The following is a 22,001-nucleotide window of genomic DNA, read 5'->3' on the forward strand; positions in this document are numbered from 1 at the left end:
GTTTCTTTCTGGCCCAGATGTGATGCCCACACACATCTTCAGCCTCCCTGGGTCTGACTCGACCTGTGCAGGGCATGAGCGTCCCATGTCTGCTCTAGCCCTGGGGACAGCTGGGGGGAGTGTCCCCACCTCTTCTGGAGCCGGCCAGGCCTGGGGATGGCTCTCAGCCATACTAGACTTCCTGCTGTGTGACTCTGAACCTGTCCCCACGTGTGGGTGTCATGACGACATGAGTGTGGACAGTGAACAGCTGTTGTGACTTGAGGACGTGCGGCGGGAGCACTCCTCGCCTGAGACCCAGCCCAGTGGGCATAGCCTCAAGGTGGCCTGTCTCCCTGCAGCTGTGTGGCCTCTGGGAGCCCAGGGCCAGACAGAGAGTCCTGATCCTCCAGGGAGTGTGAGCCACTGCCTCTGCGCCCCCCGGAGGGAGGGCAGGCAGGGAGTGCACAGCCCCCTGGCCGAAGGTTGGCCTTGGGCCGATTGGACTGGGGGCATGTGGCAAGCCTGGGAAAGCTAGTGGGCAGGAGCCAGCCGGGGCACGACAGGTGGAAACTATCTGGCTTGGGGAGATGTCACCAGGACAAGTGTCACCAGGATAGGGACCTGGTGGATCTGAGGCATCTGGGTGTTTGGGGAGGGAGGAAAGAGCCGGGCCCTCGTGGTGCTGAGGTGGGGGAGGGATGGTGGGGAGGCTGGTGCCTGGCCGGGGGGCTGCGCCTTTGCTCGGCCTGTCCTCAGCTGGGTTAGGAGAAGCAACCAGGAGCTGGTGGATAATTCCAGGGCGGCCGGCTCCACAGGAAGCCAGAGAGGAAGGTGCTGTGTGCTCGCTGGGGCTGTGGGTGCCGGGGGCGTCCCTCTGAGCCCACTCCTTTCAGAAGGGGCACAGTCCTGCTCCTGGCACCCGTAGGCCTCTGCACGGCTGCCACATGCCGAGGCTGAGGGGCTCCTGAGCCTGCCTGGCTTCTGCCCAGCCCCACCCCTCCCCCCAGTGTCTTCTGCTCTTGGGGCCTCACAGCCAACTGGAAAATGAGCCCCCTCCCAGCTGGAAAGCCCCCTAGGGGATGCCATGATGCCCCTGTCCTGCCCTCCCCGCTGAGGATGGGCCTGGGAGAGGCTTCACTCCAGCTCCCACTGCCCCACTGGGTCAGCAAGGACATCCCCCACTCACCCACTCCTCTGCCCTGCACCGGGCCCTCGGGGCACAACTCCAGCGGCCCCGCGCACAGAGCTGCCCCGTACAGGGCGAGGACAGCCCCAGCCCAGCGCGTTGCTGGCCCCTGTCGCCCTGCCTTCCGCACTCCTGGCCGCCCCTACCCGGCTCGGCCTGGGATGCCAGGTCCCACAGCCTCCCGCGGTGAGGGCTGTGCCCCCCGTACCCTCAGCGGCCCGGCCCGGAACCCGCGAGCGTTTGCCGGCAAAGTCAGCCGTGCCGCTGGGCCCGCTTCCAGGCCGAACAGCGAGCGAGCGCCCGCGCCCCGTCCGGCCCCGCCGCCCCGCCCCGGCCCTCCGAGCCAGCGAGCGAGCGAGCCTCCGCGCCATGGCCCGGCGCCCGCCCTAGCTCCCTGCACAGATGCCACGGCGGAGCCGGCGGGTAGGAACTTGCCCGGGGCGGGGGCCGGGGGCCGGGGGCCGGGCCGCGACAGTGTCTCCCCTCTGCCCGCAGGCTCTGCGCTCTCCCGAGCTTTGGCTCAGTCCTCCGGGCCGGCTCACGCGGCCGCCCCCCGCCTGGCCCCCGGCCCGCCCGGCGCAGCAGGAAGCCCGCGGGCCGCGGTTTCCCGGGCGCCGCGGCAGAGGAAGTCGGCAGGCGGCGGGGTCGCGGCGCCCCCTGCCCCGTCCGGGTCCCCGCACAGCGCCAGGTGGGCGGCGGGCGGACCGGGGCGGGGGGACCCGGGGGAGAAGCCCGCCCGCGAGCCTGGGGCGAGCCCAGCCGACCCGCCGGGGACGCAAGTGGGCGCGCGGGGGTGTACGCTGCGCCGGCCCCGCGAAAGCGAAAGCCGCTAGCTCGCCGACCCAGCAACTTCGCGGCGGGCGGCGCGGACCGGGAGCTGCGCGGGCCACTACCGGGGATGGTGAGCCGGCCGGCGGGTGGGCAGCGGCACCCCGCGCGGTGCTTCCCCGGCTATAAATAGCTGCCGTGCGGGGGTGGGAAGATGGTGCCGGGGCTTGGTGAGCGCCTGGCCTACTCCAAGCCCCGGGCTGGGCCGGGACCCTGCCCCACCGCAGAGTGGGCGGGAGGGGGCGGAGGGGCTCGGCGCGGAGGCGAGGGGGGCCCGGCGGAGTTGCCGGGTGGGCTGCCTCCGCGCTCTTAGTTGTTTGTCATTTCTGCTTCTCCCCGGAGGGGGAGGGGACGGACGGCCTGGCAGTTCTGGGGATCCCGTGTGCGACATCTTATTTGGCAGAAGAGGCTGGAAACGGGCGGGCACCGGCCGCAGGCAAATTGTAGGCTTCCCCAGCCCTTGCCTGCGCTGGGGACTCGTTACCTGTGAATGGCGCGGGGAATCCCTTTCCCTTCGCAGCCCAGCTTGGACGGCTCCTGGGGGCAGGGCCAAGGCGCCCCTGGCGGCCTCTGTGCAACCCTGCGGCCAGAGAGGTGGCTCTGATGGTTTTGCAGAGGAGGCTGCAGGGCTTCCTGCCCCCAGGCGTGTTCAACCTCGCCCGCCCCTGGCGCGCCCTTAACCGAAGGCCTGGAGCAGGATGGTGGCTCCGATTGCTGTGGGAGGTGCAGGGCCCTTAGCTCTGCAGGGCATCAGGAAGATGGGGAGCTGGCAACCTGGAAACGCAGTCCTGGCCCCAAAGGCCTCAGGACTCCACCAGGGCAGTTCCTGGAGGTGATGGAGCCATCTGGGCCGGCGGTGGGAGAGGTGATGCCGTGCTGGCCTGCCTGTCTGTGATGTTCACCCTACTTGGGGGCAGGCAGGGCGGAGCGGGAAGAGCTGGGTAGGCTGAGTTCTGCTGCCAGCTCATCTCCCTGTTGGCTGTGTGCCCTGGAACTAGTCTCTCCGGGGGAGGTGTAAGTGGGGTCATGTGTGGGAGAAGCTGGGAAGGTGCCCTGTGAGTACTGTCGGCCCCAGGGACTCATGGGCACCAGATGCAGCCCTGCCCTCTCCACCCTTCTCTGAGTGGTCTCGCTGCTTGGGAGGTTTGCGTGGGCTTACAGGTAACAGGTGTCTCCCCAAGCCTGTGGAGGGCGCCGGTATTCTCCCCAGGGCTGCTCTTGACCTCAAGGCCTCACAGTCAAGATACCGACGCTTTCTTTGCTCGGCTCAGGGTTGGGCTGCGGCACCGAAGCTGTCCTGGAAACAAAGTTTTTATGCTTCTCTGGGAAAAAAGACTCCTAAGCTCCTACCCTGACACCCCTTCTTGCTGAGGGGCTCCCTCTCACCCTCCTGCTCCTACAGCCCCCAGCCCACTGCTCCTCGGAGTGGGATGCCAGCAGGCTCTCTTGGCCTCGCCTGCTCGGAGCGCTGAGTCACTGCTGCACCCATGCCAAGGGGGTGGGCTGCAGGAATCCCTCTGCCCGGGAGGCGGGCTCTCCCTGGGGTGCTCACAGCATCGTGTTCTCTGTGAACAGGGATGTTGGGCTGAGCGGCCGTGGGGAGGCCTTGCTCACCTGTCATGCTGTGGGCGTGGGACAGGTGGGGGCTGGGAGGGCCTGGGCAGGTGGGACGCTCTCCGCATCTTGGATCAGGAGCTCAGGCACGGCCTCCAGGACAGCACCCGCTGCTGCATGCCCACCATTGTCCCCTCTGTGGGGAGGGGTCCAGCCCGAGCAGAGGGAGAAAAGCTCTGTGGGGAAGGCTGTTCAGCCGACATTCTTCCTAATGATCCTGAAGACTACACCCCAAATGTCACCCAGAAGGGGACCGAGCGAGTTAGGGTACACCTGCAGGGTGACGCACTGGGGTCCTTTTAAGTGATGGGAAGTTTTTGATGGTGCAGGAAAATACGCGTGCTCCATTACTGAGTTAAAAATTAAGGTGAAAGAACTCATGCTCCTCTGTACGTTCTGCTCAGGACACTTGGGTCACAAGGTCGACTCTAGGGGGCTGCCCATCTCCCCTCACTTGGCAGGGGCTCCCCTCCCTCTTCCTCCGGTTCCTGCTCCTTTCTGGCTTCCTCCCTGGCTTTTCCTGTACAACCCCCTCCCCAAAGTTCTTGCTCTCTTAGCTCCTTTTTTCTTATTCCAATCTCTCGTCTGTCCCCTCGCCCTGGATGGCAGCCATCTGTGTCTGCCTATCCCACCAGCATGGACCCCTTTGGGGGTGTGCCTGACCCATCCGTGTGACCCCCCAGTCCCTGGGATGCACTTGGCTTTCTGTGCAGTTGCCAGGCTGAGCTGCCCTGGGGGACCCAGGGGCCTCCCTAGCACCTGCGGGGGCTCCATCTGGGGCGCAGACCCCCCCAGCTTGACCAGGCCTTGGCTCAGATGCAGCGCTGGCAACTCCCTCAGAGCCGCCCGAGAGCTGCACCAAGGTTGTGGGGACTTGGGACCAGGGTCTGTGGTCTTGACCGGGAACATTCCTTTTGTGGAGGGTGTGCAGGCCTGCCTGGTGGCCCCCCAGAAGGCCAGCTCTATTCAGGGCATGGAGGGGCCAGGAAGCAAGAGAGGCTCAGCCCCTCCTGCCTGCCCACCGGCGGCAGCTCAGAGTCTGGGGGGGCCGCGCGACAGGATTCAGGACTGGCTGCTGCCCACGAGAGCTAGGTCGGCCCTTGACACCACCCTGTGGCAGCCCTTGCTCAGGCTGGGCTGGGCCTGGGAAGGCACCAAGCAGACACAGGCCCTTCTGGGTTGCCTGCCCAGCCACCTGCTTCTACCTCTTCCCGCCCTCTGGCCTGCTGTGGGTCCCCTATCGCCTTTCCCTCCTCTCTTCCTACGTGAGGCTCCTAGGCGCAGCTTCTTCTCGGCCTTTCTGGGTGCTCCTAGCTGTCGTTACTTTCTCCTCTGTCCTTCTGTTTGAGCCACACCTGGTGCCCCGGCTGGGCACGACCCCGGTGGCAGCACAGTGGGGAAGGGGCCACATCTGAGTCCCGTGGGTGGGGCAGCAGGGGACAGCGGGAGGAGCCCAGGATTCCGGGAAGACTCCCACAACAGGGCCCCAGGGACTTGCTCACAAAGGCTCTGAGGCCCTCAGGGTGCTGGGGAGGGCGCTGGCTCCCCCGTCCCTCTGAGGGCAGGGCTTCCAAGGCCCTGGCTGAAGACTGAAGTGACTTGGTGTCACTGTCTAATTCTCTGCACCCCCACTTCTACGTCTGTAAGTCACAGGTCATATTGCTGACTTCTTGTTTCTTTGTGAGCCTTCAGGGAGGGCACAGAGAGTGGGGGACAAAGGGGTCTGGCCCCTGTGTCCTGGTCCCACCCCAGCGTCACTGGGCAGCCTTGGGCGGGGTTGATTACACACACGGACTGTCCTTGCTGGTGTGGGCATAGCACGAATCCGAGTCTCCGCCCAGCCCCCATGGCCTGAGCCTCATCCCCTCCCAGACAAGCCTGGCACCGGGGCTGAGTGTGGCTCGGATGGAGTGGAGCCCGACTGGGCCGTGCCTCTCTCGGCCTTCTTTCCTGCCCTGGCATTTCCCGGCCCCTTGTTTTCCCGGGGAGCCTTTGCCTGGGCCCTTGGAGTGGAGGAGCCTTGACTGAAAGGTGGGGTCCGTGAAGGTGACACATGGGGCCGGGAGCCCTGGAACGACCCTGAAGTATGCCGTGGAGAATGGCCCGAGTGGTGGCCCAGCAGAGGGTGGTTGGGTTTGCCGTGCTAACCAGAACTGTGTCTGGATCTCTGCCCTCCGTCTGCCAGGCTCAGAGTTGGCCCCGGGTTGGATGAAGAGGCTGTGCCGGCAGCCCTCCTGGGGTGCAGGGAGCCGGCGCTCCTTCTGGCCCACACTGAGGCAGTTAGGGAGGTGTGGACTGGCCGGCCAATCATGAATCTGGGGGGAAAGGAGCCCCTGCCCCTCCAGGAAGAAGCTGTCCTAAGACCACAATGTGCTGGAGACAGCGTGAGCCATGGGCCTGAGCACGCCCTTGGCCTGGCAGCCAGGAGCAGTGCTCCATGCCAGTGGGGCCATCTGCTGTCCGTCCCTTCCCTGGGGCACCACCTGTCGAGGCTGCGGTGACCAGAGGCCAAAACCTCATGGCCCTTCTGCCCAGGCTCTGGCCTCGCCTTGCTTCACAGCCCCCCTTGTAAGTGGATGGCACGTTCGATGGTACCCCACCATGCCACTGACCCAGCGTCAGCTCCCTCGGGGACGTCTTTAAGAGTCCCCAAGTAGGGCAACCCACCCCAGCTCCCAGGACCCCTGGCCTGCCCCGCTGTGGGGCTCAGCTGCTGCAGCTCGGTTTCCTCAAGAGCAGCAGGAGGATGCCCGGCTTTTGGGGCTGCATGGAGGGTTTGGTAACTGGTATTAAGCACTCAGCCCAGAGTCTGGGGCTCCATGCATTATTCAGGTGGTTGCAGTCTGTCTCGGTGACCTCATCTGGCAGCCAGGAGCCCAGAGCCGTTCTGATGGGCTGCAGGGTCGGCTGGGACACTCCAGATGAGCCTTTTAGCACACGGGTGAGCTCTGAGCACAGTCCTGGCATTTCTGAGTGCTCTGAGGCTGCCGCTGCGCCCCCTGCACCACCCGTGGCTCTCTAAGCAGGCGGCATCCCTGCCAGGATGGAGTGCCTGCCGCCTGGGAGAGGGGAGTCTGGGGGAGGGCACAGTGAGGAAGAAGCCTGAGTCGTGGCCCCCCAGCCCCGCCTGGCACCAGAGCTGCCTCCCTCCCTCGAGGCACCCTGTCCCGGACTCTCCTTGTGGGCTGCCTGCTGCGTGGCTCCTGCTCACTGGGATCCTGCTTTGGCCTGTCCTTCAGGCCCCCCAGCGCAGCCAGTCTTCCTCTCACGCACTGCTGCCCCCATTCTTCTCGGTCCCAGTGCGCTCCCTGCCCTCCCTGGGGCCTGCACACGTGCCCTCTGGGTGAGTGCATGGGGGCCTCTGCTGCTGAACTCTTGTGTGAAGGGATGCAAACTGGACCTGTCCTGGTGGCTGTGTCCTGGCTGCCCGAGGAGGGGCTGCTCAGCAGGCTGAGTCAGTGGCTGAGGCGGGAGGGGCCCCATGCCTCCGGGCTGGCTGCTGTCCAGCAGTGTGGCTGGGGGCGGGCTGCCCCTTGCTGGCCCAGGCTTCCCACCTACACAGCAAGCAGGTTCAGCCAGCTGTCTGCCTGGAAACGTCCGTGATCGTGATGCACCAGACCGTCAGTGCCGGGCGGGGAGAGCAGTCCCAGAGGGTGAGCCGGGCAGCGGGTACTGCCTCCGTGTGACAGGGCAGGTGGCAGGCAGACCCCTCTCAGTGTCACCCGGAAATTGTCTTCCTTGAGGCATTGCCTGGCAATTCCCAGTGGGCTGGCAGTGGCGGGAGGCTAGCCCACTGTGGCAGGGGAAGGGATGGACACCGTGCCCTCCAGGGCGTTTCTCAGCGTGTGCCTCGGCTCGTTTTGGCACCCTCACCCCAGGGGGAAAAAAAAACCAGGTAGATGCCTTGTGTCACCGCCCCTTGCAGGCTGTGGTGGGGACCACGGTGATGTCTGAAGTGCCTTGGTGGGGCGGGCCCTTCCTTGGTCTTATACTGCTGGGCCTGGCACCCTCCTGGCCACTGCCATCACACCTGGGGGCGGGGTGCCTGGGCCACTCTGGCTGTCCCTCGTTCTCTCCAGTGGCAGCTTTCCCCGAACTGCTGCAGAAGCCACGCCCGCCCAGTAGGAGATGCAGCATTGGTGTTAGTGCCACAGGAGAGGGTGGCCTCGGGCCCCTGGTTTTGTCTGGACGGGGGCCCAGCCTGCCCGGGCGGGCCCTCCGTGTCCACTGTGAGCCCGGGGACCAGGCGTGCAGCCTGCGGGGACTCAGCCCTGAGGGTTTCAAGCTCCTCTCTTTTTTTTCTTTTTTTTATACATTTATTTATTTATTGGCCGCGATGGGTCTTTGTTGCTGTGCACGGGCTTTCTCTAGTTGCGGCGAGCTGGGGCTACTATTCGTTGTAGCGCATGGGCTTCTCGTTGCAGTGGCTTCTCTTGTTGCGGAGCATGGGCTCTAGAGCGCAGGCTCAGTAGTTGTGGCGCACGGGCTTAGTTGCTCCGCAGCATGTGGGATCTTCCTGGACCAGGGCTCGAACCCGTGTCCCCTGCATTGGCAGCAGATTCTTAACCACTGCACCACCAGGGAAGCCCTCAAGCTCCTCTCTTGCCCAAATGGCTCAGGCCTGGAGGGGCTCTGGCTTCCTTCCCAGGGCTGCTGGAGCAGGGAGGGTGCCGTGGACCATCCTCCAGCTCCCACGGGAATAGGGCCCTGAGAGGGGCTCTGCCTGGACACCCTGCCGTGGGCCGCACGTTGGAGAGGCGGCGGCGCTCACGGCTCTGTCCTTCCTGGGCAGGAGTTTCTCCAGGGGTCAGCTGCAGGGACCCATCTGGGAACCTGCCCCGGAGATATGGCTCAGTGGTGTGAGCTTCTGTTCACTTGTCATTCTCTCCCTCAGCCATCCTGGGCTTCACCTCACCTTGACTGGGTCTGAGCGGGTGTCAGACCCCATGCTGGTGGGGGGGCACCTCAGGGAACCAGACCTTGGGGCTGGTGATAGGCAGGGTGCCGGGTGCAGCGGTGGGCTAAGCATGGCCAGGGGGGAGATGGCAGTGGGGCTCCCCAGAGCCAGTCCTGCCCCCGCTCAGCCGTCAGACAGTGGAGTTAGCCAGGGGGGAAGTGGGGAGGGGATCCCAGCCAGAACAAAGTGCTGGCAAAGGTGTGTTGAGGGAACCCGGCATCCTGGGAGCTGCTGGTCATTTTCGGCAGGCCTGCGAGTCTCTGGCCACTGCAGGAGGGAGAGCCGTGGGTGGGGCCCAGGCCTGGGCCTGTCTGGCCAGCACAGCTGCCGTGGTATGGCGGCACCTTTTGACCCTCGGCCTCACGAGTTCCTAGAGTTTCCCTCTAGGAACAGGTCCCACGCTAAGTCAGCACCTGTGCAGGAGACACGTAGGCCCCGGCTTCTCCCAGTCCTGCCATTTGACCAGGCGCAACCCGTTTGCTTCCCATGGGAGCCGATCAAGTAAACGGAGGCCGTGCAGCCTTTCAGAAGAGGAGGGCAGAACTATGCACACGTCCTTGACCCTCATCTGTGGGAGGAAGCAGGTGGGGGGCTGTACTCCCGTCCCCTTGGGCCCCAGGGCAGGCTCTGGTCGCAGCGGCCCTCCTCTCATGCCCGCCGCGTCCATCCCGCAGGGCATCTGGCGGATCCCCGTGGACGAGATCGACCGGCCGGGCAGCTTTGCCTGGCACATGAACCGCTCCATTGTGCTGCTGCTCAAGGTGCTGGCCCAGCTCCGGGACCACAGCACCCTGCTGAAGGTCTCCTCCATGCTGCAGCGGACCCCGGACCAGGGCAAGTGAGTGCAGCCGCCCGGCCGGCCGGCCCAGTCCAGCGTGCGGTCAGCCCTGCGGCGGCGGCTGACACTGCCGTGGCTCAGAGCACAAGCACGTACTGCCTGGAGCCGCTCGGCCCCGTCTGCCTGGGGCGTCTACACGAGCAGGGAGCCCAGCCCAGTCCTTCTCCTCAAGGCCCTCTCTGTCCCGCTGTCTGGAAACCAAACACCAGCGCCCCTGCCCCAGACTCCCCGGGGCAAGCACGGGCTCTCCCCACTGGGTTTGGTTTCCCCACTGAGACTCTGGACAAGCTAGCCCTTCTGCTTCCCCCAGCTCGGGGCGCCTGGGGATGCTGTCAGCTCGTGGGGACAACAGGTGTCCGAATGACAGCCAGGGTCCCCAGGTGAAGGCCAGTAATAGTGGGCTGAGCCACAGGGGGCCTGGGCTTCAGAGGTAACCAGAGACCTCTTGGGACAGATAGGACTGAGGGATAGCCGCCACTTGCAGTGGTTGGGGGGAGGGGGGTCCCAGGAGAGACACAGTTCAGACGTGGAGTGGCCCGACTGCAAGGCCTCCTGCTGCCAGCACCATGCCTCACCTCTCCGCTGTCTCACTCACCTGTGCCGTGCCAGGGGCTAGGGTGGGGGCTTCAGCAGGGGCCTGAAGCTCCCTGGAGATGGGCTTGTGGGAGAGAAGCCGGGGGCCCCCAAGCTCACTGAGCCTGGCCTGCCCCGCCCCGCCCCTGGGGTCACAGCCCAGCTCAGGGGGGCCCAGGACACAGTGCTGGGCGAGGAGGAGGAGGCTCGGGGAACACTTCTGGGGAGCAGACCCCAGGCGGGTGGGACTCGGAGGGGCACGGGCCGCCATCCAGCTCTGATGCTCTGGCCACCCCCGCATGCCTGCAGGAAGTATCTGCGAGATGCCGACCGCCAGGTCCTGGCTCAGCGGGCCTTCATCCTCACTGTGAAGGTGCTGGAGGACACACTGAGTGAGCTCTCGGAGGTACACCCCGCCCACCCTGGGCAGGTCCCCACACCCCCACCTGTGGGCAGTACTCACCTGCCTCCCCAGGTGGGAAGGTCAGTTCAAAGATGACCTCGCAATCACCTCGTGTGAGGCACTGACGTGCTTGGCTAAAGTGAGCTCGTGGTTGGTGAGGAAGGTGGTGAGGCTCCTGAGGCAGCCCCGCCCGGCAGGACCAGCTCAGGAGACAGCAGCTCTCACAGTGGAGCAGATGGCAAAGCCAGTGGCCCCGCACCCTCACCCGCCAGCCCCCAGGAGCTGGTGCACACACGGTCCCTCGTCACAGCTGGGTACCCTGAGGGCCCGGAGGCTGGTCACCAGCCTAGCAGGCGGGGCCGCTGGGAGCCAGGGCCATCTGGCTACAATGCCCCGCTGCCCAGCAGAACTGGCTGGGCCCTGGTGCAGGGGCTCAGGGTGGACTCGGCTCTGCAGTGAGCACGCTTGGTGGCCCTGGCAGGTCACTTCCCCGCGAGGCGCCCGCACATAGAGAAGCCATTTGGCGAGGGCCAGCTGGTCCTCAAGAGCAGAGCCATCTCCAAGGCCTCATCAGCCCCCGTCAAGGCCGGAGCTTCAGAGTCGGGAGGGCCTCCCCAGGCAGCTCTCCAGGCCCAGCCCTGGCCAGCGGGCAGACGGGCAGAGCCTGAGTGGCCTCGGTGGGTGGGCAAACCTGGCGCCCAAGGGTGCTTTCTTGTGGCAGAAACACCAGACACACTGAGTCTTACCATTGGTTTCCTCACAGGGGTCAGAACGCCCAGGGCCCAAGGCCTGTGGCTTCCCTGGAGCCAGGATGACCACCGACGTCTCGCACAAGGCCAGTCCTGAGGGTGGCCAGGAAGGCCTCCCGCACCCCAAGAAGCCTCCTCTGGCTGATGGCTCAGGGCCAGGGGCCGAGCCAGGGGGCAAAGCAGGCCCCCACAACCACCGGCCTGTGGCTGTGGATGCAGGAGATGGTGCAGACCAGGGCGGGGAGCGCAAGGACAATGAGAGCCCCCGGGCAGGCCCCACAGAGCCCATGGACACGGGGGAGGCCGCCACCCGTGGCTCAGACTCGGAGCGGGCGCCACCCCTGCAGCCAGGCCGCCCCCCAAGAGACTGGGGCCCCGAGAGCCGGCCAGCCGAGCTGTCCCTGGAGGAGCTGAGCATCAGCACCCGGCAGCAGCCCAGCCCGCCCACACCGGCCCCACCAGCCGCCGCCGCTGCCCCGGCCGCCACCCCTGGACCCAGGACAGGCAGCCACCCCGAGGAGGCACCTCCACGGCCTAGCCGCAAGAGGAAGCTCCTGGAGGACACAGAGTCCGGCAAGACCCTCCTGCTGGACGCCTACCGAGTGTGGCAGCAGGGCCAGAAGGGCGTGGCCTATGACCTGGGCCGCATCGAGACGATCATGTCCGAGAGCTACATGCTCATCAGGCAGGTGGGTGGCCTTGGGGCGGGCCTGGCGGCTCTGTTCCCAAGCGTGATCACGGCCAGGCCGCCCGGGGTGGGCTTTCAGAGTCATTCCTGGTCACCTCTGAGGTTTTCTACTGTGAGCACGAGATAGGTTCAGATATGTTACAATTTTATTTGTCAACTAAACGTTAGTAAAGCTGGGGAAACATATACCAAAAAGCAAAAGGAAAACAACATGCTTTTAAATGTATATATTCACCCATAAAGGAAAGGAAGCCGCTTTGCAGAAATCTCGTCAAGTCTGGCACAGGGAGTCGGGGCCCCCGAGGAGGGGGCTGCAGTGGAGGAGCCCTTCTTATTCTGTTTCTTTTAAGAAAAACTCCATTAGGCACACGTTTTTTTCTCTATCTAGAGAAAAATAGGTTCTTTCCACAGGAAGAACCCTGCACTGTGACTGGTTCATACAGGGTGACCATCTTGATACACTGTTTTCCTTTTAACTTGTGTTAATTTGCACTGCAGCTTGTGAGTGTGTCTGTCTTATCACCACCTCACAAGCATCCAGCAATAACTTTTTTTGTTGCTGATAAACTAGAAAAAAAGCCCTGCATTCCCTGCTGGTGAGGGCGGGCCCTTTCACCACTCCAGGCTGGCTGTCTCCCTCATGCCCTGTCTGCTGCTCATCCCGGGCGACCCCCAGGTCTCTCCGGCCTCATCGCCCCCATGAGGGGCAGGTTCTGGCTCAGAGTCTGCCAGCCTCAGCCCCCGAGGATGAAATAGCACAGCCACAGACATGAACGTGGCTTGGCCATCTGGGCCCAGAGCGGTGCCCCTGGCAGATGGGCCTGGGAGACAGGGCTGGGGTCTTGGGGGGAGCAGCAGTGGGAGGGCTCACCCTGGGAGCTGTCCTCAAACACCAGGGGCCGGGGGAAGGCTGGCCACCGAGGCCCCTGCCCTCTGACCTTGGGCATCTCCTTGCTCAGGTGGACGAGGAGGCTGCCCTGGAGCAGGCCGTGAAGTTCTGTCAGGTCCACCTTGGTGCCGCCGCCCAGAGACAGGTAAGCGTGACCCTGCCTGTGCCAGCCTCGTCGTGCAGAGCCCGCCCCGGCCTGCAGGCTGGTCAGGTGGGCCCAGGGGAGATGGGCAGCTGAGCCTCAGGCCCTGAAGGAGCCCCTGACAACCCGCCTGGGGGTGCACCAGACCCCAGCTCTGACTGGGCGTGTGACACGAAGGTCCCCTCACCTTTTCTCTAAACAGGGAGGATGTTCCCTACTTAGTCGACTTCAACTGGAAAGGTCGCTCCTCTGCACAGAGGTGGAGCTGGGATACGGGGCTGATAGGAGCAGGGTGGGCGGGGGTCCTGGTGTTTGTCCAGCATCGCGTTTTGGGAAGACTCCCTGCTGTTGGGTGGAGAGGGTGGGCTGGGGCAGGGGCCAGGTCAGGTGAGCCACAGGTGGGGATGATCCCGGGCCAGGTCACTAGGTCAAAGGGCAGGTACGTGCCATGTGGGTAGGTGCGGCCTCTTTGTCCCCAGGGATGGCCTGACTGCCCTGCCCCAGCAGCAGGCCCGGCCTTCCCAGTCATCACTCTTCCTTGGGCCCCCTGGGGAAGGGTGTCATGAGGGAGTCCAGAGGCAGGAGCTCAGGGCAGTGGGCTTCCAGCTGCAGCCGGGGAGTCGTGTTCTAGTCCCTCAGCGGCTGGCTGCCCCTCGGTGTCCAGATGGGCTTTTTCTCAGTGGAGTGGGGCATCGGGCCACTACCCCACCTGGGTTCTGGGTCTGAGGAAGCCCAGGGGTTCAACCTTCACCAAGGTGGGCCAGACCCCCAGCTGAGGGCAGGAATCCCTGGAGGCAGGTGTCCCCCTGCCGGCAGTCCCCACCGCCCTGCTATTGCCAAGGCAGCAGAGTTCACAGTGCAGCCACCTCGTCATAACCTCTGCTCTGTGGGACAGAAATGACTGCCCAGTGCCCCAGAGCAGAGTCGGGCCCAGGGGTCCCCCTCCTGCCTCCTCCACCAACCCAGACTGGGGCAGGTGGGCAGTGATCACTCCAGAGAAAGGAGGGCTGTTTCTGATGCAGACTTTTAAGGTGCTTGAAATGATAGAACCACACAGGAAACCCCCAGACAGCTTCCCCCTTAACTGGTCTCTGGTCTGAGGTGAAAGGGGGTGCGCAGTTGGCAGGAGCCAAGGGCAAGGAGGGGACATGGGGAGATGGAGGCCCACGGAGGACCAGCACCCAGCTGGGACCTGGCCTGTCAGAGGAGCCTAGGAAGTGACCTCAGGGATGACAACCATGTCGGTCACAGCTGTCCTGGACCCGCCTCTGGCCAGTGCTGCAGGGGAGGCGGCCGTGGCCCTGGGAGCCACTGCTCCCACCCATTTTGTGTCCATTTTGCTGGAGGCATTTCCGAGTTGCCACGCAGCCCGGCACATGCCAGGAGGGTGCTCGGGACATAATTAGAGGCTGAGTGCCATCCCCGTGGCTCCCGCAGGACAGGGACACAGCACCCACCTTCCCCATGGGTCTGCCCACAACAGACAGGTCTTGTCCTGCCCACCCTCCCACTGGAGGTCTGGGCTCATCCCAGACACTCACTGCACAGCAGAGTCGCCGGGCTGACCGCACCCCGTGAAGCTGGGAATGGGGCGTGCTCCCAGCAGGCGTGAGGCTCCCACACTTGCAGCCCCGGGCAGGGGTCCCCACAGCCCTGGTGTGGGCTGGCTCCAAGTATGGTGAGGCTGGGGTGTGGCTCAGGCACTGGGGTGCAGCCCTCAGCTCTGCTGCCAGAGGCCGCGCGCAGCCCCTGCCCCACCTCGCAGCTGCTCTCAGGGAGCCATGGCCCTCACACCGCCTGGGGAGTGGGCTTCAGGTGCAAAGTGGAAGAGGCCTAGCGGCAGAGGGAACTGTGTGCACAAGGATGGGGAGGTCCTGAAGGGCCCGGCTCCCTGAGAACCGACGGCCTGTGGTGGGGGAACCACGGGGCAGCCGAGGCCAGGCTGCCGGCAGGGGCCACGCTTGGGGCCGCCTCGGGTGCTGTGGCTTTGGGGCTGCACAAAGCCCAGGAGCTGACTCTGGCGGTGTCATCCCGGCTGTCTCAGGACCCCTCCACCAGTGGCCTTGGGAAGTCGCCCTCCAAGACTGACCTCCCATACTGCAGTCAGTCTTGGAGGGGGCCACCAACCTGTGCCCCGGGTCATGGCTGGCATGTTCTTCCCAGGCTGGCACCCAGGAGTGGGAGGGTGAAGATCCCGGCCAGCCTGATGCCCCTCCACTGAGCCCCTGCCAGCGTGGCCTGGAAGTTCTCCTAGGGACGGACTCTGCGCCCCCAGCGGTGTCCCGAGTTGGCAGAGTGGGCCTCCCTGCTAGCACTGGGGCCCAGAGCGGGGCACCATGACAGGTGTCCTGGGGGATAGCGTGGACTCAGGCCTGCCCAGCTGGCCTCCCTCACCTCCCCTTTGTCCTCCCAGGCTGCAGGGGACACACCCACCACCCCAAAGCACCCTAAGGACAGCCGAGAGAACTTCTTCCCTACAGCTGTGGCCCCTGCAGCCCCCGACCCCACGCCGACAGACACCCCGCAGCGGCCCAGCGATAGCCACACCAAGCCTCGTCCTGCGCAGGCTGCCGCCCCGGCTGTTGTCACCTGTCCTCCCTCGGCGTCAGGCTCTACCCCAGACCCGTCCAAGGATCCCGGGCCCCCACGGCCACACAGGCCCGAGGCCACCCCCAGCATGTCCTCTTCGGGCCCAGGTGAGTCCCATCCCCTTCACCTGGTGGTGAGGCCCGGCTGGGCCAGAGCAGGGCCCAGACCCCGTTGCCAGCCAGCGGCAAGTCCTGCTCATTGCATGGAGAGTGTGGGCGCCTCCAGCCTGGTGATCCCTGAGAAGCTGTCTCCACCCCACCCCACCCTCACGGCACCCACCTCACCATGTTTCTCCTCCCACGAGGATTCAGGAGTGGGGAGGGGGTCCTGACCCCAGTGCACACGAGACCTCTCAGGCCTGTGAGCAGTCCTGGGTGCCTGCTGCGCTGTGGGGCAGACCTGCCCAGCCCCTGTGCCCCCGGGGCGAGGCAGACGGAAGCCGGCCAGGCTGAGGCAGGGGCTGCGGAAGGATGGGGCTGGGGGCTCTGTCGGCAGGAGGGAGCCCCAGTTCCTTCCAAATCTAGATGCCACTGGGAATGGGAATGGCAGCCCACAGGCGGGGGCAGCCAGCAGACCAGGGAGGGCAGACGCTTCAGGACAAACACACACACGCACACACACCCTGCACCTCTCCCTCCCTGCTCCGCGGACCCGGGGCCGGGCTCCCACCTGCCCGCACATCCCTGCTCGTCCCCGAAGGCCAGGCTCACCTGTCCACCAGGAGCCATCGACGTGGAGGGCCACAGCTGGGGTGCTACTGTCCGCCATGCAGGCTCGGCCATGTCATTTCCTGACCCATCTGAAAAAGGGGACAGTCAGCCCTAGCGGGAGTGCCTGGCCGGAGCCAGACCTGGAAGCCCGGTTAGCCGTGACCAGGAGTGCTGCTCCCACAGGCTGCTCTGCCCAGATGGAGGCTGAGGGCCCAGGCCCCCAACCTCATGGGTCCCTAGTTTGCTCTGAAGGTGGGGAAGTGCAGGGACCCTCTACCCAGCCAGTCAGAGCGGTGCTGACCACGGCCTGAGACGGTCACCTCCCCTGAGGTAGCCCCTGCAGCCGAGTGTTTAGGGAGGAGCCTCTGAGGCCGAAGGGCCACAGGTGCGGCTCCACCCAGTGGCCTGGGCGTCCCCTCCTCTCTGCTGTCCCATGTGTCTCGCTGTCCACACCCAGCAGAGCAACGGTGGCAGACGGTGAGCACGGCCCTACAGGCGGGTTTTGCTGGGGGTGACTTCACAGGGTGGCGGCAATGACCGTCCACGGCCTGGGGAAGCCACTCACTCCACGAAGACCTGGCTGCCGTCCCTTGGCCTGTCGCCGCCCCCGCCTGACTCCTGCCCCAGAGGATCAGAACTTCGGGGGCGTCAGGCCATCAGCTGGTCCCCTGGGCACTCTCAGGTTGTTGGTGGCCTCAGGTTCTCGCCAGCTGTTGGCTAGAGGCCTCAGTTCCTCCACTGTGCGTCCCCCAAGAAGGGCCCTGACACTGCCCATCGCTGCCCCCGTCTGCTCACCTCCCTGTCTCCTTGGGTGTCTGCCCGCCACAGGCCAGGATCGGATTTCCTGCTGACGGTGCCTGGCCCATGAGTGATTGAGGGTCCCTCTTGCTGAGGTGGTCAGGGCTCCAGGGGTGGGGAGTGGGGGCTCCAGGCCGTGGGACCAGCTGGATCAGGACTCAGGGCAGGGAGCACCTGTCTGTGCAGGGTGCCGCCCGCCGGACGGGGTTGAGGGGGCCACAGTGCCGGCCTCGTGCCAGTCGAGAAGCCAGGGAGAGTCTGAGCCTGGGTCAGGGGCGCCTCCAGGACACTGGGTCTTGGGGACTCAGCGGCCAGGCTGTGAGTCTGCCTAGGGAGCAGGGAGAGTTGCCCCGATGGCTCAGGATTCCAGCCCGTCCCCCTGCTTCCACAGAGCCTGAGGCCTGGGGGCTCGGGGAGCCCCAGATAGCTCTTCCCTGAAGGCTGAGGCACCAGGCAGGTCCCCTCCCCGTTGGTACCCCCACCACCCCGCCGTGGTCCTCCTCACAGGGCCGCCTGGCCTAGGAAGCACCTCTCCACGTGCTTGAGTCTCTGCTGGACTTCCCTGCCTCGAGTGTCCCTCCTCCTCTGGCCACCCATCAAGAAGGGAGGCCGGACCGTGCCCTGGGGGCAGGAGGGACTGATACCTGCCCCCTGAGGGCAGACTTCGCTTCCTGCCAGCCTGGCCTGTAGACTGCTCACAGCAAGGTAGCCCCCTGCCCGCTCCCCTAACCCAAGCAGCCGCTCCAGGTCGCTCGGCCAGGCCCTCAGTGTTGGGCCCAGCCAGGCAGGGCTTTGCCACCTATGGAAGGCCCTGGACCAGACAGCCGCCGGGCCTGCATCGCATCGTGGGTGCGTGCCCAGTGCAGTGACCCATTCCTGCCGCGGGGCCACAGGATTCCTGCTGCTCCACCTGCTCCGCAGGGCCCATCCCTGCCTGTGGCAGCGTGTGGAGCTGGACCCTGGGAATGAAGAGGCTGTGACCCTGACTGCCGGGCAGTCAGAACCGAGAAGGGAGGGCGTGGCTTGCGGCCAGGCAGCAGGGCAGGTGCTGTCCTCCAGGACTGGAGCCAACAGGCAAGAGGCCCATCTGTCCCCCTGCCCAGCCAGGGAGGGGCCAGTGTCACCGCAAGTGGGGAGCGGCTGGGTGTTGGAGTCATGGTCGGCGTGGCAGGAGAGTCCGGGCCTCAAGGGGAAGGAGGAGGAATGGGAGTGCAAAGAGGCCGGACGTCCCGGGGGCCCTGGAGGCAGGCGCCCCTGTGCCGACTGACCACCTTGCACAACGGAGGCTGATTCACAGCCCCCTCCTCACGCCTGGAAGGTGTGGCCTGGCAGGAGGGCGCCAGGCCCGCCACCGCTCCATCTACTTTGTCCTTAGCTGGATTGTTCGGTTCCAGTGGCCACTCCTGTGAGCTGGGGTGGGGCCCCCACTGTGTCAGGTTCATAGCATGTCCACAGGGGTGAGCGGTTTCCTGCTGGTAGCAGCCTGGCCCCACCCGGGCGATTGTTCCAGCGGAGCCCCTGCGCGGCCATGGTGGAGGTGGAGGCCCCTATCCCAAGGGTGGGGGGCGTGTCACCCATAGCCGTGCTGTGTCTCCACAGAGGAAGAAGAGCTGGCAGGAGGGGCAGAGGGCACGGGCTTCCTGCCCCAGGAGCCGCGGTGCAGCGAGCAGGTGAAGACGGCCCCCGAGGGCCCTCCAGCAGAGCCGCACTGCTGGCCAGCAGAGGCGGTCCCCCGGACAGGCGCTGAGCCCACATGCAGCCAGGGTAAGGCCAGTCGGGAGCAGCCCATCACGGCCCCCAGGGCCAGCAGTCAGCGGGTGCTTCTCGACAGAGGGGCCTGGAGTGGGCCTGGGGGTGAGGTAGACAAGAAAGGCAGGCCAGGCAGGGAAGGCCTGGCTGGAGAGCTTCCTCGGGGGAGGGAAGGGCCTGAGACCCCCCACCCCCACCCCCGCCTCACAGAGGGGAATAGCTCGGGAGGTGCTGAGCCCAGGCCAAGGTGGCCTAGCCGAGAGGGAGGGGTGCCTGTGCCCAGATGGGTCCATGGGAGGGGCAGGCGTGGGGCGGGGAGGAGGCAGGGGTGGGCAGAGGGCCGGCCGGGTTGGGCGGAGCCAGATGGGCATCCATGTCATGTCTGTGTCCGTGTCTGTGTCTGAGTCACAGCCCGTTCCCACCAGCCGCCTCAACCAGCCAGGCCCCTCGGGGACTCCTCAGGGCTGGGGCCTCTCGCAGACCCCACTCAGGACAGCAGGGCTTGGTGCCAGCCCGAGGGAGTCGGGCATGGGGGCTGAGTGAGCCCCGCTCCTTTTAAAGCCATGGAGCAGCGGAAGAATGTGGACACCAGCCAGGCTGCGGCTCCCGGAGGCTGCCAGCCCACACTGCTGCCTCCCAGCTCCGGCTCATCCTGAGGCGCGAGGGGAAAGTGGATGCTGGCTGAGTGGCCGGCTCTGAGCCCCAGCATCCTCCCTGTGGCGGGAATGACCAATAGAATGTGTGTCCTAGTGATCTCAGGTGGCCTCGGCCCGCAGCCGCTCGAAGCAGGGTTTTGGTTGCCGGCCAGTGAGAGCGCTGAACCCTAGCCACTAGGCCAGTGGTTAGTGACAAGGCCCTGGCCCTTCGGCTTTGCAGAAAAGAATCCCCATAAAGACGGAAAGTAGTGAAACAAGTAAAGTGTTTATTAGGAGGAAAAAGTGCACAGTACACGTGGATAGACACACAGGTGGGCTCAGAGAGAGAGTGGCGCCCTCCTGCTAGTTTGAATCACATGGGGCACTTCTTCCGGGTTTCCTTTGGCCAATCATCTTGATTTGCCTGCTTCCAAGTCCGTATTTGGTGTATCTCAGGACCCTCCCCTGTGTGCGTGCCTCTCTTAGCCAAGATGGATTCTAGGGAAGAGACCTAGATGGGTAGTGAGCATCACTCCCCTTTTGACCTCCAAGGAGCTTTCTAGTCAGGAAGGTCTCTTTGACTTGAGAATGAGGAATATGTGGCCTGTATTCCTCATCTGGGCAGGGCCCAGCCTCCTTTCTCAATTGTCCTGCTATTTTCATCTCGGAGTATCTGTCCACGGGGAGCGAACTCCAGCTGTTCGCCCTGGGGGCTCGTCTATCTCCTGCCTCACTAGGATGGTCTGAGAGCTCACATGCATGCCTGGGAGGTGCAGGGCTTGCCCGTGTCCCAGCCCTGGGCACCCAGTGAACACTGTGCTTTTGGGGGTGCCCCACAGCCCAGAGCCAGAGCCAGGCCCTCGGGGAGGCAGAGAGACAGGAGGAGGCCTGGGAGCCTGGCAACCAGCACAGGCCTAAAGAGAGAGGGTAGGGCGGTCTGACGCTGCCAGAGGAGGCGTCTTGGTGGCTCTGTGGTGCAGGGTTTGCGGGGGATGAGCCCCAAGCAAGGGAGGGGCAGGCAGGCCCGGGAGGCCGAGAGCCCGGCTCAGTCCACTGGGTCCACCCCACAGTTGCCAGCTCCAAGGTGCCCAGTGGTGGGAGTGCCCAGCCACCCGAGGGCCACCCGGGCAAGGCTGAGCCCAGCCGGGCCAAATCACGCCTCCTGCCCAACATGCCAAAGCTGGTCATCCCCTCGGCCACCACCAAGTTCCCCCCTGAGATCACCGTCACGCCGCCCACCCCGACCCTGCTCTCGCCCAAAGGCAGCATCTCAGAGGAGACCAAACAGAAGCTGAAGGTGACTGCAGGTCCTGGGTGGGACACAGGGCTGGGGGTGGGGGGTGGGGTGGTGGTGCCAGGCTGCCACTGACCACTGCCTCACCCGGTCTGTGCAGTCAGCCATCCTGTCTGCCCAGTCGGCTGCCAACGTGAGGAAGGAGAGCCTGTGCCAGCCGGCCCTGGAGGTCCTGGAGACATCGAGCCAGGAGTCCTCGCTGGAGAGCGAGACAGATGAGGACGATGACTACATGGACATCTGAGGGCCACTCCCCACGCACCACCACCCCCCCACGCCCCGCCCGGTGGGGCGTCCCGACCACAGGGCCACAGGCCACAGGAGCCCAGCAGGGCCCGCCTCCTTTTTTATGAAGTGATTTTCTTTGTAAACGTGACCGCCCCCAGCCAGGCGGCCTCGTCCACCCTCCACGGGCTCTGTCTGGGTCACGGCAGCGGAGGGTCCTTTTTTGGTTGCTTTTCTAATAAAGATGAAACAGTCATCTTGGCCTCTTTGTCCCCTGGGGTGGCGATCCCTGTCCAGGCTTTCTGGGCCTTCCTCCCCCAGGCCAGGTCAGGGCCTGACCCACAGGCACCCGGGGAGCAGGCGGGAGCCACACAGGGCAGACTCTCCCGGGAGAGACAGCAGCCAGGCCTGGAAGGAGCACAGGGGTGAGGGCACGTCCCTCCAGAGTCCGGGTCAGGAGGGTCCCAGCCGTGCTGAGGAGGTGGCTTGCACCCCAATGTGATGGGCACCCTGGGGAGGGGCCTGAGGCAGGGGGTGGCGCTGACGTCCCACCATACTCGCCTTCTGACAGGACCAGCCACATGAGCCGGGGGGCTCGGTGCGAGATACAAACGTGGGGCCCCAGCAGAGTGATGTTGGCCCCACCATCCCAGCTCCAAGCCCGTCTGTTCTGTGGGAGCACCTGCCCTTCACAGTGTCAAGCCCTTCCGTGCCGTGGGGGCCCAGCCGCCAGCCCCACAGCTGGGGGCCGGTCCCGCTCTGGGGGCCTTCTCTGAAAGGCGTTCTGTCCGGGGAGGGGACAGAGACCCTTCTTGCTGCGCTGTGCCCCTCGTGGGCTGGACGCTGTGCCCCCACCCCCCACTGCCTGGGAAGAAAGGCCCAAGAGGCTGGACACTGCAGGGTCCCCAGCCCAGGCCCGGCAGAGCCATGTGGGAACCCAGGGCGCTGAACTGGCACTGACTCAGGCCCTTCTCAAGGCCGCAGGGCCTGAGGGGACCGGCAGTTACTCAGCTGAGCCCCCTGGGCCCCCACGCTGCACTCCTGGCTTCTGGCTCAGGCTGGGGAGAGGAGGTGGCCACCTTCCTTCCCCCCGTCCACAGACCCCCTTCCTGGGAGCAGCCTAGCCATCTCCCAGGGCCCTTCCTGGCTGGG

General features: G+C 65.3%; 1 protein-coding gene across 9 annotated transcripts in view; it reads left to right on the top strand.

Annotated features, from left to right (window-relative positions):
• CABIN1 (calcineurin binding protein 1) overlaps positions 1-21,105 on the top strand; it is a 97,996-nt gene extending 76,891 nt beyond the window's left edge. For 6 of the 9 annotated variants that reach the window (XM_033439652.2, XM_033439654.2, XM_033439656.2 and 3 more), the window contains 8 exons: positions 9,242-9,405; positions 10,288-10,384; positions 11,145-11,819; positions 12,778-12,852; positions 15,263-15,545; positions 18,546-18,710; positions 20,401-20,627; positions 20,725-21,105. In XM_033439652.2, coding sequence (XP_033295543.2) covers positions 9,242-9,405; positions 10,288-10,384; positions 11,145-11,819; positions 12,778-12,852; positions 15,263-15,545; positions 18,546-18,710; positions 20,401-20,627; positions 20,725-20,868 — 1,830 coding nt within the window. In that variant the 3' untranslated portion in view covers positions 20,869-21,105. Of the gene's footprint in view, positions 1-9,241; positions 9,406-10,287; positions 10,385-11,144; positions 11,820-12,777; positions 12,853-15,262; positions 15,546-18,545; positions 18,711-20,400; positions 20,628-20,724 lie in introns of those variants that run through there. The other 3 variants (XM_033439657.2, XM_033439658.2, XM_033439661.2) reach the window with 3 other exon arrangements.
• The last annotated feature ends 896 nt before the right edge of the window (positions 21,106-22,001 follow it).

The sequence above is a fragment of the Orcinus orca genome, chromosome 15 (assembly GCF_937001465.1).
Source record: "Orcinus orca chromosome 15, mOrcOrc1.1, whole genome shotgun sequence".
Classification (NCBI taxonomy): Eukaryota; Metazoa; Chordata; class Mammalia; order Artiodactyla; family Delphinidae; genus Orcinus; species Orcinus orca.